The 19,457-nt window shown below is 55.9% G+C and overlaps 1 protein-coding gene across 2 annotated transcripts; it reads right to left on the reverse strand.

Annotated features, from left to right (window-relative positions):
• Nucleotides 1-244: 244 nt before the first annotated feature.
• CNNM3 (cyclin and CBS domain divalent metal cation transport mediator 3) lies at nt 245-16,724 on the reverse strand (the record flags this gene model as incomplete). Of its 2 annotated transcripts, XM_081100928.1 has the most annotated exons (9): nt 245-2,429; nt 2,881-2,978; nt 5,503-5,641; nt 5,992-6,125; nt 6,485-6,581; nt 6,749-6,918; nt 7,335-7,484; nt 8,454-8,597; nt 15,359-16,724. In XM_081100928.1, 8 exons carry the CDS (start codon nt 16,722-16,724, stop codon nt 2,929-2,931), a joined length of 2,250 nt encoding a protein of 749 aa, XP_080957054.1. In that variant the 3' UTR covers nt 245-2,429; nt 2,881-2,928. The 2 variants fall into 2 exon arrangements, with proteins under 2 accessions (XP_080957054.1, XP_080957053.1); XM_081100927.1 differs by lacking the exon at nt 2,881-2,978.
• Between the last annotated feature and the right edge of the window lie 2,733 nt (nt 16,725-19,457).

Here is a 19,457-nt window from a genome sequence, read left to right on the forward strand (position 1 = left end):
AAATAAAAACCACAACGAGATGTTACAACATACCTACCAGAATGGCTAAAAGTGACAATACGACACGCTGGCAAGGATTCGGAGAAACTGGGTCACACACGTTGCGGGTGGAGATGTAAAATGGCGCAGCCACTCCGGAAGTTTGTCAATTTTTAAAAACAAAACATGCAATGACCATGTAATCTAGTGATTGTACTACTGGACATTTATCTCAGAGGAAGAAACCAACATTTACACAAAAACCTGTGATGAATGTTATAGCAGCTTTATTCGGGATAGCCAAAAACTGGAAACCACCCCCATGTCCGTAACTAGAACGAGCACACCACGGAAACCACGCAACCAAGGGGACGAACCGTGGGCCCCGCAACCACCCGCATGAGTATCGGAGTATATGCTGAGAAAGCCCAATCCCAAACGGTTACAGATTTTTCAACACCATTTATACATTCTTAAAATGACAAAACTGGAGATGACAAACAGATCAGGGGTTGCCAGGGATTAGGGATGGCTGCTGGGAGTGGGGGGTGTGGCTCTAAAAGGGTAGTTAGAGGGAGATGCTGATGGTAATGGGACAGTTGTGTGCAGACTGTAGCGGCAGTCACACAAAGCTACACATGAGATGACATATAACAAACCATCCTCACTGCCCAGTGTCCATTCCTGGTTAGATACTGTATTATAACTAAGATGTAACCATGGAGGAAAGCAAGATGAAGGGTACCTCTATCTTTGCAACTTCCTATGAATCTGTAATTTCAAAACAAATAGGTAGAAAAAAAAGTAATATCCATATTATGAAGTGTCATTTAGTTATTTTTGTACCAGTGTTAACTTTTAGTTTTGATAAAGGTACTGAGGTGATGTAAGATGTTAACATTAGGGGAAGCCAGATGAAGGGTACATGGACCTCTACTGTGAATCTAAAGTTATTTCAAAACTAAAATCCCGATGTCAGCCCCATTACAGCCTCGGTATGTTTAATTTGCCGGGTGATTCTAACTGCAGCCCAGGTGGGGAACCCTGTTCTGGAGAGAGGTGACTGTAAAGTACAGTTAAGTCTTCAATGTCGTCAGCAGGTTCTGCAACTTGCACAGGCAGACTGATACCAGCAAGCTCACCCCCAGGCACCCCGTCGGCATTACAGACACAGAATAACGACCTGACCAGCCGTTTCCCACCCCGGACTCTGCTCTTGGGGTGAATTCCTGGAGAACAGCTTCTCAGCAAGCAGGCCACCCTCTGACCTTCATTCCTGCTGATCCCAGATAAGGACCCAGATTCCTCTGAGAAAGGTTCCAGAAACCCTCCGTTCCCTCCCGCTCTAAGATCCTAGGTCCCTGTGCTGCCCGCTTCTGCGCAGCTGAACCGTGGACGGTAAATAAACAGGAAGGAAAAGACAAACAACCAAGAGAGAATCTTGTTGCTCCCGATTCTCTAGAACCCATAGTGAGGGAAGGGAAACAGGCAAAAGCTTGAAATGTTTCAGAGACAGAAATCTTGGGTTTTTTTGAAAGAAAGGTGGCGGGGACCCACCTGGCCCTTATCCAACCCTCCCTCCCTCACGGCTCTCCACGCACTCACAGCCCCACAGCCCGCCCGCCCGCCGGAAGCCCGGGAGGAAGGCGTGAAATCGGTCTAGTAGCTGGTTCCTCTTCCTGGGATCTGACCATGAAGAAAGGATGGGGCGCAGCAGAAGAGCCCTTCCTCTCACACACGACCTCTCGTTAAAACACAGAACGTGGCCTGGGGGGGTGAGGACGGCTGGCAGCTACTCCGTGGCCGGGCTCTCCGTCCCCGCCGTCCTGTCGCGGGGCCAGCGACTTGCTCGGGGCTCTGCCGGGTCAGCCAGCCACCTCCACGGGAGGGGCAGGACTAGTGGCACCGACTTGTGAGGAACTGTGCTTCCAGGCTTGGCACAAAGGACAGGCTGGGGCGTGCCGAGATGTGGCACTGTCGGAAGCCGCCAAGTTCGCCATGACAAGGCCATGGGTTTGCACCCCCAGCCGACACTGGTGCTCTTGTTGCTCAGAAAGTGCTGCCAGCAGCAGCCGGTTGGCAGAGAAGCAAAGCGAGTACAGGCCGCGGCCACAGGAAGGCCGCGATCGTGCACTCACAACATGGCGTGGCCGTCACGGAGGAGGCTGGGCCCGGCCACGGAGAATGGTGTCCTTCCTTCCATCCCTTCGGAAGCAGGCCTGGAGGGCTGTGCCGCCGACCCCATTTCTAGAGGAGGCAGCCTGCAGGGGCTCCGGCCCTGCGCCTAGAAGGCCTCTAAAACGTGGCCGAGGGGGTGAGGGCGGCTGGGCTCTCTGCTTCCCCACGTGCTTGCCCGCTCCCAGGCCTGGGCTGCCTGGCAAGCAGTTACACTCCTGGGTTCCGCCCAGGGCTCTCCTCCGCTGGGAGGCCGGGCCCACCGTGGTTGGACCCTAGAGGAGAGAGGGAAAGGAGAATTACTACCAGGACGGAAAGCGTGACGATCCTCTGGGAGACAGGAAGGGGCAGGGCAGGCAGAGGCGCCTCAGGGGTGTCGAGGCAGGCCTGGGAGTGGCTAGCTAGGAAAACGGTCGGCCTGACGGCCTCACAGACACCATGGTCATCACTGAGGCAGCAAAGCAGGGGCTGGGTTCCGGCCACAGGAGGCCGAGGCCGTGTGCTGGGCAGGGGGAGCCTGCCCTGGAAGGGAGCTTTAGTTCCCACAGCGGGGCGGGGGGCCATGAGTCCTCCTGTCCCCAGAGAAATGAAATGAAAAGCAGCAGAAGGGACAGGGAGGGCCCGCGCACCATGGAGAAATGCCCCCGGCCAGGGAAGCGGGTTCAGGGCGCCTCCCAGCAGAGCTGGGGAAGGAGAGCCAAGCCAGGGGAAAGGGCAGGTATTTACCTTGGTGTTTTCTTAAAACAAAAAAACGCTCACTAATCCAGTCAATTATCAACTGCAGTTTCCAAATGTGCCAAAGAGGGAAAGGTGTACGGGGCAGGCTGGAGAGAGCAGAGAGAAAGAGAGGAGAAGCTATGGAGCCGAACCCGCAGAGCCTCCGCCCGCAGCATCGAGGAGACGGGCACTTGCTGGGCAGGAGCCCAGGCAGAGGCATGCGCTCTGCGTCCGGCTGCTTGGAACAGGGGGTCAGGGAACACGGGGTCTTCAGTGAACTTTCCCTTGAAAGTCCAGTTCTGTGAATGCTGAATGTGGAGGAGGTACTGTGAAATGCAGGTCAGGGGTCAGAAAACTATTTCTGTAAAAGGTTAGTTCTGCCCTAACCAGTCTAGCTCGGTGGATAGAGCGTCAGCCTGCGGACTGAAGGGTCTTGGGTTCGATTCCGGTCAAGGGCACATGCCTGGGTTGCGGGCTCGATCCCCAGAAGGGGGCGGGCAGGAGGCAGCCAATCAATGATTCTCTCTTATCACTTATGTTTTTCTCTCTGTCCCTCTCCCTTCCTCTCTGAAATCAATTAAAATATATATATATATATTTTTAAAAGGCCAGTACTTTCAGGTTTTGCAGGTCACATGGCCTCTGTGACAATTTGACTCCACTATTGTAGCTCAAAGGCTGCCACATACAATCTGTGAACAAACAGGTGGGTCCCAATAAAACTTTATATATGCCCTGGCCGGTGTGGCTCAGTTAGTTGAGCATCGTCCCATGCACCAAAAGGTTGCCAGTTCGATTCCTGGTCAGGGTACATGCCTGGGATGTCGGGGGCGTGCGGACGCAACCAATCGATGTTTCTCTTTCTCTCTCCCCCTCCCTCTCAAAAATCACTAAAAACATATTTAAAAAACAAAACACAACTTTATTTACAAGAACAGGCAAAGGGCCAGATCCAACCTTCTGTCTACTTTATTAACCCTGCTATACAGGTAGTCAAAAATCACCGTGCTTCTGAGCGTGTTCTCTGGGAGTGGTTCTGACCACACTCCTGAAGCAGTGCACGTGACACCTCCATGCGTGGAGTGACAGTGACAGTCAGCCCTCCAGGGTAGCAGAGGCCGCAGCAAGACGCCGGAGAGCCAAGGCCAGGAGCAGAAGGACAGTGGGTGCGGTGCGCCTCATGGGGGCGATGTCAGCGCATTCAGGAGGAAACGGCTCCCAATATGGCTACAGAGCAGGACGGTGTCCGATACAAAGGGGACATGACGCACAGGCTCACCATAAGTTACTCCCTGAGGGGACTGACTACAAGCAGCAAAAGCCAGAAAAGGACTTAAAAAAACCTCTGGAAATTCAGCAAAAGATGAAATGAAGAGAAAACCATTCTTCTTAGACTTAAGTCTATACTCTCAACACGACACACACAGTCTGCGTAGCAGATGGGGCCAGGAAAGGCTCCCACACGAGAAAACCAAAACCAAAGGCTCCATAAAAAACTTGTTCTGAGACCCAAGTCTAGTAGGACAGTGTAAACAAGGGGATGTCACAAAATCAAAGGCCGTCCCAGGAGCTCACCAGCCCCCGAGGTGGCGTGGGTGTTCATTTGGGAGGGGCCCTGGGCAGCCCACACGCTGGACTGAAGCAGTGCACCCCATCCAACGCCCTTTCCCAACACCCCGGGGGGGGGGGGGGCGGGCACTGGCCAAGCCAGCAACCCGGCCCAGGGTGGGTTTGCTATCCCTTGCACCTGCACCTCACGGCTCAGAAAGTATCTTTGTATTATAGCATGATCTGAGCAGGCAGAGCTGTTCTCTGTGAGGCACCACAGGCTCCAAGCCTCCGAATGTTCATCTGGAAAATGAGCGTAACTACCCGTCTCCAACCTCAGGGACAGGGTCTCAGATGAGTCAGGACCAGTGAAGTGCGGAGCTCAGGGTCCCCACTGCAGGGCGAGGCCGGCATTTCCGCCTGCAGCCTTGGGAAGCCAGGCACTTCTCCAGGGAGGCCACGCCCCGGAGCGTCTCTGACCCCAACCCAAGAGGAGCTCAGAGTAAAGGAACCTTCTTGATTAACAAGGGCAAGGTTCCCAGATGCTGCCACTCCTCCCACAGCCCCTCTCCACCGGCTCCTCTGCACCCGCCCTCCTCACCTGGGGAAGGTGGGGTCTGCCATCTCACATCACAAAGCTGTGCCTCCAACACAAGCTTCTTGCCCAGAGGAGCCCAGGGCGGATGCGAGCGGGGCCTTTCTAGCTGGATGTGCGCACCAGCCACCCGCCTTCGGAGCCAGGCCCACCGGTACCCAAACCCTCACTCTCTGGGTGACCTCACCCTAGTCCTAAATGACCACATCTGAATGTGATCTTATTCCCACTCAACAACTATCCCCTAAGTCAACCCCCTAACAGGCTCTCAAGAGAAAATGCTGACTTCATATACTCAAGTGCGTGCTGGTCTACAGAGCTCGGGGTCATCCAAGCTATTAAAAACAGCAAGAAGAGAGGCCGGGGAGAAAGGGGAGGAAGAGAGAAGAACACAGGGCAGAGAGCCGGTGTGTGTGCGTGCCAGCAGCAAGGCCCGGAAGGGCGCGTGCCTTCTGGGTCGACGCGCAGAATGTGGCCTCCGGGCTCACCTGCTGCTGCGGCCGTCCTGTCACCAAGGAGCCGGGTCTGGCTGCCTGGGATGACCTGGAGGTCCAAGCTCTCAGGGGACAGTGGGAGGTTCTGGGCCCGGCTGGCCAGGAGTGCATTGAGGTACTGTAGCCGCGTGACCTGGAGGACAGAACGCATTACGGAGCAGGTGAAGCGCCTGCTCATACCACCCGCTCCTGCCCACAAGCCCTGAACCAGGTGGGAGAGTCACACTAGGCAGGATGAGGAGAAAGGAAGAACCACAGGCTAAGGGCAATCAAGCACCGTGTCTTCAAGATCAGAAGGAAACGGGTGCCTCGGCCCAGAGCAGCAGCAGTCAGAGGAGGCAGACCCAGTTCAAGGTTTGCTCTGGGACATCTCAGACCAACTTCCTAGGAATTTACTCTCAATTCACACAAACTGGTGACCAGGTGGTCTAACTTTGGGGACACAAAGCTGGTTAGAGGCCAGAACCAATGAGCAGTCCAAACCTTGATGAACTGCAGGTCAGAGAGGGCCCTCACGGTGTAGTCAGGACAATACGTGGAGTGGCGGGTGCCGTCAGCTGGCTCGGGCTGCGGGTCATGGCAGAGGGACTGGAGCGAGGACACTGGGGACTGGTGAACTAGGGAGAGGAGCAAGCAGTCATGGGAAGCCCTGCTGGGAGCTGGGCAGCCCACCGTGGTGGGGACAACTGCACAGCCTCCAGAGCCACCCCACAGTCACACCGGGAGGGACTATGGCAAACAGCTTCCTCCAGGGAAAGGTGTCACAGGGATGGGAGGGGGCAGCCCTGAAAAAACACTGCCCCTTCCCGCACGACCCCGAGAGGAGAAAGTCCAGCAGGTCCTGAAGCAGACCACCCTGTAGGGGCCGAGCGCTGGAGGGAGAAAAGGGCAGAATCCTGGTCCTAGGGACCCAGCCACAGCAGAGGGAGAGCCTCAGCCAGCCCAGTCTTCACCCGGGGGTGGGGCTGCAGCTCACCCGAGGATGGGGCTGTCAGGGCAGACAAGCCATAGTAGGTGAACGCCCCGTTCTCGAACTTCAGGCCCTCCTTCCCGATCTCCACCTCAACCCTGCCCTGGGAGGTGGAGAGAAACATGCGCACACGTTACGCTTCCTGCCGGAAGGAAGCACAGCAGAGAGCACCCACTCTGATTACGCAGGGGTGTACCTAGATGTGCCTCCCTCTCTCAGACCCTTCCCTGCTTTCCGACCAGGTGGGGGCCTGGCCCGGGCTCCTGTTACCTGCAGGATGAGGATGAAGTAATCCACCGGCTGGCTGCGCTGGTACAGGTAATGGTGTGCAGCCAGGCGGTTGCTCTGGTCAAACCTCACCTCCTGGTTGACGCTGGGGTGCCTCAGCAGGTGCAACAGGACCTTCTCGGAGATTCGCAATGGGCTGAACACATCCACCTCTGCCCACGGCAGAGAGAAGAGAGTGTCCACTGGGCCCTAAGCGGCCAGCGTAACCACACCAACGCCTGCTGCCCACCTGGAATCTCCTGGCTGGCCCTCGAGCCGAGTCCCCTCCCCAACACAAGAGGACCTGGCAGCCACACACACCACCGCAAGGCTTCCTGGTGGAGGCTCGCCCAGGTGGCAGCAGCCTGGCCCTGCTTTTGGATGTTGGGTGGAGCAGAGCAGTCCCCTGGGTGACCTGAGAATGTCCAGCAGGGTGTCTCTGCTGCCAGGACAGCCAGGAGGAGCACAAAGGTGCTCCTGGACACTCTCCTGCTTACTGGGATGGGGAGGCAGGGGCTGCCCCAGGATCTCCTGACACCCAGGACTGGTAAGCGAGAGAGTGGGGACAAGAACCACCCTTCATCCTCACCTCGAGAAAGGAAGCGCTGGGTGGCCAAGAGCAGCTGAGGCGAGATTTTCACTTTATACTCATTGTCAGACACCTTGAACAAGGAGAATTCCTCTTTCCGCCTGAGAGGGACACTGAGAGCAGCAGGCTTCTTCCTCACCGTGGTGTCTCCTGAGATGGTGAGCAGAAGGCAGCTTAGGCACCCGCAGCCCTCCCACCAACGTGACTAAACCAAGGGGCATGTTGCCTGCACCCCTCCACAAGCCAGGGGGCTCCTGGGAGACACCTCGGAGCCCCCAGGACACACCCTTGGATGGTGCCCGGTTGTCATTCCCACCACACAGTAATCCTGGTGCTCAAGGACAGACAGCTAGAGGCCTACATGCAGCCACACCCGAGAAAGTACCTCTCCTTGGAGGCGGGAGAAGATAATGCTGACAAGACCGACAGAAGCAAAGTGACAGGCACGTATGGTCATTAGAAGACCACTCGCCGGGAAGCAGGCATCGGAGGAACCCTGGTGCTAGCCGGTGGCAGCTCACTAGTAGCTCTGAGCCTGGAGCAGCCCAAGGAATGAAACTAAAGATGCTGCAGGATGGGACGCATCGCGGGCAAAGCAGTTCTCCTGACAGCACACACAGGCGGGTGGCCTGTGTCCCAAGTGCCATGGGAGGCCCCAGCCACTGAGCAAGGGCCCTATGTCCATCCTGCAGACCTGTCACCATCCTAAGAGGCAGATGCTCCTAAGACACAACCACGGGCCCCAGGGACACGTTCTGGGAAGACCCTCTTAGTAAAGGACAGGTTCTTAGTAAAGGACAAGTTTGAGGAGACACTGTACAAACCACATGAGAAGCAGAAGGAGTGAGGAGGAGAGAGGCTTGGACACGCCCATAAGGACAGAGGCCCCTCAGATGGAAGAAACAAGCGGCGCCCCAGCAAGCGCTGGAGCTGCAAGGCCATGGGTGGACGGGGCGCCATGGCTCTGCCCCCCCAGAAGGGGGCTCTCCTGTGAGGGGCAACACTGGTCCACGCAGGGGACGAACGGGGGGAACAGCTCGGCATGCCTGGAACTGAAGCACACACCTCAGGGAGCCCCAGGCCAGCTGAGCCGAAAAGCTGCCAGGAGGCGAGACTCACGGTAGTCCTCGGACTCGTCCAGGATCTCGGACTTGATGATCTCCTCAATGACGTCCTCCAGGGTGACCAGGCCCAGGACCTCGTAGAAGGGGTCCCCTTCCCCCTCGTTGTTCACCTTCTGCACGATGGCCAGGTGGGACTTCCCTAGAGGAGGGGACGTGCCTGTGACAGGGTTCCACCTTGCATAAGCCCGCAGGACAGATGCTGATGTTTGTTTCCCTAAGACCCACCAAGCACTGGGTGTGACTTTTCTGGGGTTTTTTTCTGTTTGTTTTTTTTTTCAATATATTTTTATTGATTTCAGAGAGGAAGGTGGGGAGAGAGAGATAGAAACATCAATGAGGAGACAGAATCATCTATTGGCTGCCTCCTGCATGCCCCCTACTGGGGAATCGAGCCTACAACTGCTAGAGGCTAATTCCAGCAGGTCATAAATGCAAGTTCATCAAAAGGTTGATGAACCTTGGGGCTTCAGCAGGGCTGAAAATCTGCATGTTATTACCTGCTGCTGAACAGTGGGAGGCAGTTCCCCCAACCTGATAATCTTTTACTGTTTACCAAACCTTACCTTTGATATGTATATCTGCTTTGCTATAGGGCAAAATGTGGGAATAAAAAGCCCCGGGTCAGGAGATTTGGGGAACTTAGTTACTAGAACTAAGCCTCCTCTGGCTCCCCCCAAAATGCCTTCCAAATTCATATTTCTTCTCTAGCCTCTTTATTAATGTATGCACAGCCCCTTTTCCAGATTTCTTGAACCCTAGCAGATGCTGAGAAAGACCCCAGCATACAACCCCAGCATGTGTCCTTGACAGGAATCGAACCCGGGACCCTTTAGTCCACAGGCCAATGGTCTATCCACTGAGCCAAACCAGCTAGAGCTGGGTTCTTACTGAAGATTCTCAACATGCTCATGAGGACTGGCCTCACCTCACATGGGAGGAACCCGAACCCCAGACACTGCACTCCCCGGCACAAGGCCCCCCAAGCTGGAGTCAGCCCCAGGTCTGTGCAGCTCATGCTGTCAATGTGGCTTCGCCATGAATGCATCAGATAAACTGCGGACACAAGGCACCAACTCCAGGAAGGGAGGCTCCCCAGGACGGCTAAGTGGAGTCGAGAGAGGACCTCCGGTCTGACCCTCCTCGCAACGATTTCCCAGTTCTGAAAGCTGCCCTTCTTTCCAGAAGCCCAGGTCTATGAAGGTTATCCAGGGGATCTGTGTGGGAACTTCCCCTGCCTCTTCTTTCTGTTACCTGCCTAGTTGTTTAATAAGGAAATGGAAACTTGAAAAAAATCCCACACTTTCCGAGTGTCGGGCGTGTTGGGAAAACGCCAGGAGCCCACTCTGCCTTAGCTAAGTGCTCTTCATCTACGAAACCGTACGCATGCACCAGAGACAACAATGCCAGCCACACATGGAATTTCAGATTTTTGAGCAGCTACATTAAAAAAGACAAGACTCTGGTGAAATAAACTGATACTCTATTGTTTTAAGCCAATATAGCTAAAATGCCACTTTGACATGCAATCAATATACATTAATAGATGTTTTACTTTTTTGTGCGAGTCTTTGAAGTCTGCTGTGCGTCTGTCTGCATTTATAGCACATCTCAGTTCAGACTAGTTACCTCTCCAGAGTTCGGGAGCCACACATGGGTGATGGCAACTGGGCTGTGCAGGTCCTGGGCCCAGAGCAGACTGAGCTCCACCACGCCCTTCTCTGTTCCTAGTGAAAACGGCTGGCCTGGGCTTGCATGTAAAGAGGGTACTTGCTTCAAGAATCTTTTGGTAAAGCAAGAAATCAAGTTCCCTTCTTTGTGTGAATCATCCTTTCTATACCTCGGGTTTAATCACAATTCTATGTGTTGAGTTTAGAAACATGCTCTGTGGATCTCTATTAGGCATGCGTGCCCCATTCCTGCAGCATCCATGCCCCCCAACCCCCAACCCCCAACCCCCGGGTCTGGACCTCTGCCCCAAAGCTGGATGGAATGCGAATGTGAAGATTCAAGCAAAAGCTATCTATATCTATCTATCATCTATCTATCTATCTATCTATCTATCTATCTATCTATCTATCTATCAGGCTAATATGCAAAGTGTCCCCTACGGAGTCTGACCAGGAGACCAGGAGTTCGATTGCTCACTATGACGTGCGCTGACCACCAAGGGGTAGCGCAAAATGAAGAAAGGCCCTGGCCAGCAGCTAGAAGGCCCTGATCGCCGGCCAGGCCTAGGGACCTTACCCGTGAACGAATTTCATGCACCAGGCCTCTAGTTACTGTATTATTATTAGAAGAAAACCACTAGCAGGATGATCAAGAAAGGAATGAGGCTGTAAAAGAATAAAAAGATAACACTTGCTGTAGCTCATCAAACCTCAGATGCCATCAATTGTGAGCACAGCCTGACTGCAGTGGGTTAAGCAGCAGGATTCAATGCTCACCCTGTGCTGGACACCAAGGGCTTTACTCACTAACTTACCAAGTCCTCCGACACCTTTCTGCGGCAGACAGTACTATTATCCCCACTTATAGTTCACAGAGAAAATGAGGCTGAGGGAGGGCCAATGACCCGTCCAAGAGCAAAACCAGGATTCAAACGCAAGCAGCTGGCTCCCGAGTCCATTCTCTTCACCACCACGCCCTACTGGCTGTCACTGAATCTGAGAAAGCCCTCCCCTTGGTGACTCCCACGGGCCTTCTAAAGAAAGCATTGTTTTCTTTTCACCTCGAGGATGCTCTCATATGCTCAATAATTAAAGGTGGAAATTACTATATTACATTGCCTCGCCCCCAGAGGAAAAGCCAGGGGGCCCCGGAGAAGAATCTGCTTGTTCCTGATGAGACGGCACTGAAGGAGTCGGCTGCTTTCGGCCCCTTGGGATTTGTGGTGGGAATGGCTCACACCAAAGGCAGGCGCCATTTCTCGAAGGGCCAGGGGACCCTGCCACATGACATCAATGTCAGGCCAGATCAGGGCACACCACTCTGGCAGCAGCCTTCTCGGGTTCTGAAACCAGATCCCAGGCTCTGGGGGCCTCTGAGATCGCAGAAGACCCACCTTGGCTCCCAGGAGCCACTGGCTTTGGCTGGCTACCTGCAGGATGGACTGACTTCTCCTTTGCCTTCAAACGTCTATGAAATGGGCACAAGTTTCTTAGTGACCTGCCACATAGAAGACCCCCTCAAACAGTGGCCAGGTGACTTCCTCTCAAGACATCTCTGAAGGGGTCCACCAGAAGGCCACCGTGAGGAAGCAGTAGAAGGACACAGAGAAAGGGCAGCTGGAAGGATTGGGTTTATTTTTCATCCAAGAGGATAAAATACCCAGCAAATATGGGCCCTGCTGGCTGGCTGCAAACCTGGCATCGGCCCTGGCACTGGGCCAGAGCCACAGCAAGAGGCAGATGGTACATCTCACAGCGGGGTCCAGAAAGCCCTGGGAAGGCTCCACTGTTCAATCTTAGCTAGTTGTTTAGTCAGCAGGCACAAGCGTGCTCCTAAGTTATGTGAATGCTCGAGGGCTCTTCTGGAACGCCTAGCTTCTAGGATATTCTTAAAAACGCATTTGGAGTTTAGACTTCTCTGCCTTCCCTCTTTTGCTTTTAAAGTCACTATGTGAATCTGTCCTGCGAGAAGGGACATTACTAACATTCCCCATGGCAGGTCTGACTCTTCAGAGCTGTGGCTTCTGACAGTGAACCCGAACTCGGACCCTTTAAAGCAGAAACTAACACGCGCCCATCCTGACCCCTCCTCTGGCTGAATGCCCCTGCATCGTCTCAGCGGGGTGGACACGGAAGCAGGGACTGATGGCTTTAAAGGAAATACAGCCGAGAGCACTCACTCTTCCTGGTGATCTTTGCACAAAATAATCGGTGCCGACTGAAGTCTCCTCACGGGGAAGGTGACTCTCCGAGACGATAAAGTCCCAGAGAGACGGCTCTGGAAGCAGGACAGGAACAGGGGCCGGATGGTAGCTGCCAAGATGCCGAAGACTCCAGCTTGAGGGAATGCAGAGGCACCGCCACCTCACACGCCTGACAGAGGCGGGACGGGGACCAAACTCTAACACCTCAGGCACCATCAAGGCTACAACGTGCTGTGCTCACAGGGGTTATGCCAGAAAGGATTCTAGTGAGGAAAAGTAAAGACATCCACCAAAGAACTGCCTGGCACAAGAAGCAGAGAAAGCTCCAGGATTTCACAGAAACGATGTGGTCATTCTGCCCTGAGAATGGCCCTCTCTCACCACAGGAGGAAGGCTGGGGAGGGAAGCGCTCCCCACTCAGCCTCCATCACCTCCAGGAGTAGCAGCAGTGGTCAGCAGGCAGCTACCGGGTCAGCATCAGGCTGCATGAAACCCGCGTGGCTCTCCACAGCTGCTCTGGGGCCACCACCCAGCACAGGAGTGGCCGGCACAGTGGCCATCCCTCTCTCCTGGCTCCTTTCCAACATCTACACCTAAACCCACCCGACTCGCCCATCTTAATCCCGGCCATTCCCTCCCAGCCACTGCTCTCCAGCCACACCTCCCAGAAGGCTCTTCATAACCTGTCTTATCTCTCATGCCCTACTCACTCCTTGTTACCCCACACCATGGCTTGCTGGATCCTCTCCTCATCACTCGCCTTCCCTTGGTGAGTGGTCTCTGTCCCTGGCTTCCAGGTGTTGCAAGCTGCTGGCTCTCCTCAACAGCCTCTCTGCTGCCCTCCCCGGATATGCTTGTGACCCTCAGGGTTAGGCTCTCTGCTCCCCTCCTGTGGTTGAGGGACCACTCCTACACCCAGAATCAGACCTTCACCTCCACTCAGGTCCTTCCAATTTCATGTCACCTGCCCCCTAGGACTTGGCCTCTGGCCACTGCACAAATTCCAAAGTCCAGAACAAACTCCTCACTCAGCCCCTCACCTCCCTGCAACCCAGGCTCATCCCCAGCTCCTCCCTCTTGCTGGAAAGCACCTGACAACCACAAAACCTTCCCAATTCTACCTCCAAATGCCCTCTTGGGTCTCCTCCCCAGGCCCCATTCAGCCCGCCATCCTCTCTCCTCTGTGCCCTTGCCCTACCCCCGCCCCCCCCCCCCCGCCCCACCACTGGTCTCCACACCAGTCATGGTGAGATGCTCTGCTCACAAGCACGACCCTGGTGTCAAGTCCAGCCTCCCCACCGTCTCAATCTGGGAGGCAGCAGGGGCAGGAAGGAATAAACCCTCCCAACTGACTCCAGGCCACCGCATAGACTACACCGGCCCAGATGGAGTACTTACCACCAGGAGGTAAGTCTGGCCCCTACCCGGGGGCTCCCCACCCCTGAGAGGGGCTGAATGACCAATTTCTCGGAAGGCAGCTGGGAGCACCCATGAAATTCTCTAGCAGAGCAGTCGGAGCTACCCATCAAGCCTCCGGTCCAATGGGAGGCACAGCAGTAACATTAAATGCCAAACTAGGCAACACCCAGGCCTCCCGCAAGGATGAAAGGCAAGGACGCACAGGAGCGCCCAGTACTGGCTGGCATACGGCAGTGCTAACGCAGGAGCAACAGGGTCAGTTCCACACAGCCCTGCATCCCTGCTCCCTGTCCCCCTGCCTTCACCGTCAGGGGCTCCCAGCACCTCACGGCTGCCAAGAAGATCAGGGGGCTTTACGCACTTCCCAGCCTCACATTACACAGCCTTTAGGATCAAGCCGATCCAGAATTCTGGGGTGTCCCCCGTGCCCATCCTGCAGTTCAGGTCTGAGAAGCTTGGCTGGCAGCGAGGAGCAGCCACGCTCTAAGGAGCACATCGCGTTGGCCCTGGAAAGGACTACAGGGCAGCCCACACCTTCACACTTGGGGGGTAGGTTTTGGCTTTTACCTGCAACCTAAGAGCTGCTCAGATACATCAAGGTGAAAGAGAGAGTAAAATGTGTAGTTACAGGAGAACCTGAAAGACCTTATGGGAGTTTTCTAAAAGAAAGGGGAAGTTTTCTAAAGACAGCTGACGGGGAGACTAAATCAGTATCCATGAAGTGGTTTCTGGCAAAATCAAAGTGGACATTCCATCCACACCTGCGGAAAGGGATTTGTCAATCACTCCTTTTCTGTAATCAGGAAGGCAGCAGCCCCTCAGTGACCTGAACACCACCTGGGAACATCACTGGCAGGGCTGATTTCACGTTACAGGCTCATTGCTCTTCACAGATGTTGCGTTTCTGACAAATGGAAGGCAAGACCCTCCACCAGCAAAAACATTAAGACTGGCTTTATTGCGGTGGTCTGGAACCGAGCCCACAATATCTCCGAGGTGTGCTCGGACATGAAGTCAAATAACAGCTATCTGGAGACACGTTTTTTCTACATTTTTTAGTTTCTATCTGAGAGTTTGGTTGTGCTACAAACCCCAAACCCATAAAAATGACCTGGAGAGGCAAAGAGCTGGGGGTTGGACATACCTCTAAGAATTGGGGGCCTCCCAGGAAAAGACCCGGTTTGCTCTCTATAGCGCCGTCACCCTCTGAACGATAGTCTTTAAGTGATATTTCAGAGCTGCAAGGCCATCATCTTCTTTAAAAGAGCACTTTGCCGAAACCGGTTTGGCTCAGTGGATAGAGCGTCGGCTTGCGGACTGAAAGGTCCCAGGTTCGATTGCGGTCAATGGCATGTACCTGGGTTGCGGGCACATCCCCAGTGGGAGATGTGCAGGAGGCAGCTGATCGATGTTTCTCTCTCATCGATGTTTCTAACTATCTCTCTCCCTTCCTCTCTGTAAAAAATCAATAAAATATATTTAAAAAATAAATAAATAAAAATAAAAGAGCACTTAGAGGTCCCACTGCCCTCCACAGGGCTGGGACCCCTCACCCCTTTCTAGGGAAGACCGAAGGCCTTCAGGTCCCCTCCGCGATTCCCAGACCTTACCTCGCTTGAACTCCTCCAACACGGCGTCCAGCTTGGTGTCGTTGAAGACAAAGTGGAGCGGGTGGTTGTAGAAGCGGGTGATGGTGCTGAGCGGCGTGCAGTCCTCGGGGTCCACGAAGGCCAAGTCCTTGAGGTAGAGCATGTCCACGATATTGGAGCGCTCCTCCTCGTACACAGGGATGCGCGTGTGGCCGCTCTGCATGATGCTGGCCAGGACGCCGAAGTCCAGCACGGTGCTGGCGTCCAGCATGAAGCAGTCCTCCAGCGGAGTGAGCACCTCCTCCACCGTCCGGTAGCGCAGCACGCCCTTGCTGAGGTCGCTGTAGGGATCGCCGCCACCTCGTGCCAGCTCCAGCACGCGCTCGCGCAGCCGCCCGGGTCGCGCCGCCAGCTCCAGCAGCTGACCCACCGGCAAGGCCACGGGCAGGGTGAGCAACACGGCCAGGCGGCTGAGCGCCAGAGCGCGCGGGGCCAGCGCCAGCGTCCAGCGTCCGCTCACGGCGGCGGGCAGCACCTCGGCCACCAGGAACGCGAGCCCTGCACTGCCCAGCACGGCGGGCACAGCGCGCTGGCCGGCCGCGCGATACAGCAGCACCGCCAGCGCCGCCTGTGCCAGGCAGGCTAGCAGCAGCAGCGCGCTCAGGGCGTAGCTGGCCCAACGCCGCGCCGACTCCAGACCCCGCGCCGCCGCGCGCTCCGCCTCCGACCCGTTCTCGCGCAGCACCTGCACCTCAGCTGGTGCCAACACCAGCGCGCTCAGCTGCAGGCCCCGTGCCAGCGCTGCCAGCGCCAGCAGCCCCGCAGCCCCCAGGCCAAGCGCCCAGGGCGGCACCGCCTCCTGGAACGCGGCCGCGACGCTTGGCTCCGCGCGCACGGCCTCAGCGCGCAGGCGCAGCAACGCATGCCACTCGCCCGCGGGGGCCGCCGCCGCCGCCGCCGCCGCCGGTGCGGTCTCCCCAGTTGCCGCGCCGCCCGGCTCCCCGCGCACCGCCAGCAGCGCCGAGTGTGGGTGCTCAGCCTCGGCGCGCAGGCGTAGCAGCGCGCGCCACTCGCCTGTCGGGGCCGCCGCCGCCTCCCCGGGCGCCGCGGCCGGTTCGCCCTCGGGGCAGCCCGCACCCTCAGGGGCCGCCCAGGACCAGGAGCTGTTCCCGAAGCCCGAGCCAAAGAGGCGCAAGCGGAAGGTGGCCTCAGGCACGGCCGGCACCTCCCCTCCGCGCGCCCACGCCGCTCCCGCGGACCCGGCCTGCTCCAGGCAAATGCCCAGCACCCGTGGACCCTGCGCCACCTCCCCCGCGGCGTGACCCAGACAGAGCGCGGCCAGCAGCCAGCCCAGCCGCCCCGCCGCCGCCGCTGCTGCTGCCGCCATCGCCCGCTGCCCGTCCCGGGCCCTGCGCAGCCTACCTCCGCCTCCGCCGGCCAATAGGCACCGGCCTCGCACTCCCCCCGCCAATAGGCGACGTGTGGGGGCGGGCCTAGGGTCGGGCTAGGCTGCGCCAGGGCGTAAACAAGTGGCGCGGGCCGGGGCGGGGCGGGGCGGGGCTGGCGGCCCCGGGAAGGGGGTGGGGCGCGGTGCTCGGGAGGCCGTGGTCCGGGCTCGGAGGCCCGCCTGAGCGCTGACAAGTGCCCGGCTGGCGAGCGGCCGCAAGCGGGGGTCTTGGTGTAGGGAGACCTGTCGCTTTCTGAGGAAAGGGCCTGGGAATGCCGACTGGAGGCCGGGAGGGTGAAGGGGAGTCCGAGGCTGGGCTCCCTGAAGCTAAGGTCGGGAAGATGCTTGATGATGGCTTCTGACCCCGCGCTAGGCCCGGGAACGGAGACAGCTCTTGCAGGAAAGGAGAGAAACACAGGAGATCACCCCCCTGGGACCTTCGCCGCTGCTTCATGTTATTTCCAGGAGAAAAGTGAAGCATGACTCGGCGGATGTTGGGTTCCAACGCGACCTGCCTAATATCGCGCCACCCTCCCAGGTCGCCACCCAGGCACATTCGGAGCCGGTCAGGAATGCCCGTCAGGAATGCCCGGACCCGTCAGCCCACCGGTAGTTCTTCCTCGGTCTTAGGCTCCCTGAGGAAGGACCTATCAATCATTTTGTTGGGAAACCTTTGGACAGACAGTTGGAGCTATTTGGATCACACAAATGGTTATTTGACTGTCAATATCCAAAGACAACAAGTCCAGCACAGCCCTAGCCGGTGGCTCAACTGGTTGGAGCATCGTCCTGTACACCAGAGGTTTCGGTTCAATTCCCGTCAGGGCGCACACCCAGGTTGTGGGTTCAGTTCCCGGCTGCACTGCCGGAGGCAATCAATAGATGTTTCTCTCTCTCCTCCTTCCTCTTCTCTCTCTCTCTCTCTCTCTCTCTCTCTCTCTCTCTCTCTCTCTATATATATATATATATATATATATCTAATCTATATCTATATCTATATCTATATATCTATATCTATATAATCTCCTCACGCAAGGATGAAAAGAATATATTAGACAGCTTATATTTCTAGTTTGTTTTTGTTTTTTTAAGAATCCAGCACAGGGTAAAGCTGCTCATGGAGTGCTTTCCTGCTAACAGTAAAGGCTTCTGCTGTGCTTCAGGTCCCTCGTTGACCCTCCCTGGGCCATTTTCATTACTGGTCGCTTGGTTCAAAACATTTCCATGTTTTATCCAAATATTTGAGTTTTAAACCCATAGCTACTGTTACTTAACTGGCTAATTCCTGCTTGCTTCCGGTCTGCAAATGTCACTTCCTCCAGCTGGTCTTCCTCCACCATCTAGACTAGGTTGAGTCAAGGTTATGAGAGCTAGGTGCTGCTCCCCCAGAGTGTCCAATACTTACCTGTGGTGGTAAGTTCACTCATTCAATAAGTATTTCCTGTACTGAGTGCCTGCAATGTACCAGGTCCTGTTCTAGTGTTGGGACTATCCTATCTAATAATAGACAAACATGGTAATTAACCATACCTCCTCTACGCTTCCCATTGGCTAATCAGGGCAATATGCAAATTAACTGCCAACCAAGATGGCGGCCAGCAGCCAGGCAGCTGAAGCGAACCTGAGGCTTGGTTGCTCCAGTGATGGAGGAAGCCAAGGTTCCCCGCCTGCTGAAGCCGGGATCTGAGCTGAACTCTAAGAAACAATGTTGCAATTACAGAAGCTAAACAAACCCCAGATACCTGCTTTCAGCCATCAGAGCTGGAGCGAGCAGGACCACAACAGTGTTTCAATTATAGAAGCCAAACAAACCCCAGATACCTTCTTTCAGCAGCCGAGGTCTCAGAGCTGAAGCCAGGTCTCAGAGCTGAAGCAGGGCCTCAGAGCTAAAGCCGGCTCTCGGCTCCAGTGACAGCTATAGAAGGTAAATAAACCCCAGAATAAAAAAAAAAGGAGAGGTTGGGAGCTTCAGTTGCAGGCTTGGCCCGTCTGAAAACGGCCCTCAGCCCCTCATCCAGACTGGCCAGGCACCCCAGTGGGGACGCCCACCCTGAAGGCGGTGCAGGCAGCCTGAAAACAGGCATCAGCCCCTCATCCAGGCTGGCCAGGCACCCAAGCAGGACCTCCACCCTGATCTGGGACACCATTCAGGGCAAACCAGCCTGTCCCCACTATGCACCAGGTCTCTATCCTATATAGTAAAAGGGTAATATGCAAACTGACCCTAACAGCAGAAAGACTGGGAACGACTGGTCACTATGACACACACTGACCACCAGGGGGCAATTGCTCAATGAAGGAGCTGCCCTCTGGTGGTCAGTGAGCTCCCACATGGAGGAGCTCTGCTCAGCCACAAGCCAGGCTGATGGCTGCCAGTATAGCAGTGGTGGTGGGAGCCTCTCCTGCCTCCTCAGCAGTGCTAAGGATGTCCGACTGCAGCTAGGCCTGCTCCCTGCTGGCAAGTGGACATCCCCCGAGGGCTGCCAGGCTGCCAGAGGGATGTCTGATTACCAGCTTAGGCCCAATCTCCTGGGGAGCACACTCAGCCAGCAGATGGTCATCCCCCGAGGGGTCCCAGACTGTGAGAGGGCACAGGCCGGGCTGAGGGACCTACCCACCCCCCCAGTGCACAAATTTTTGTGCACCGGGCCTCTAGTCTATATATATAAAAGC

This window comes from Myotis nattereri (assembly GCF_964212035.1).
Source record: "Myotis nattereri genome assembly, chromosome: 10".
NCBI lineage: Eukaryota > Metazoa > Chordata > Mammalia > Chiroptera > Vespertilionidae > Myotis > Myotis nattereri.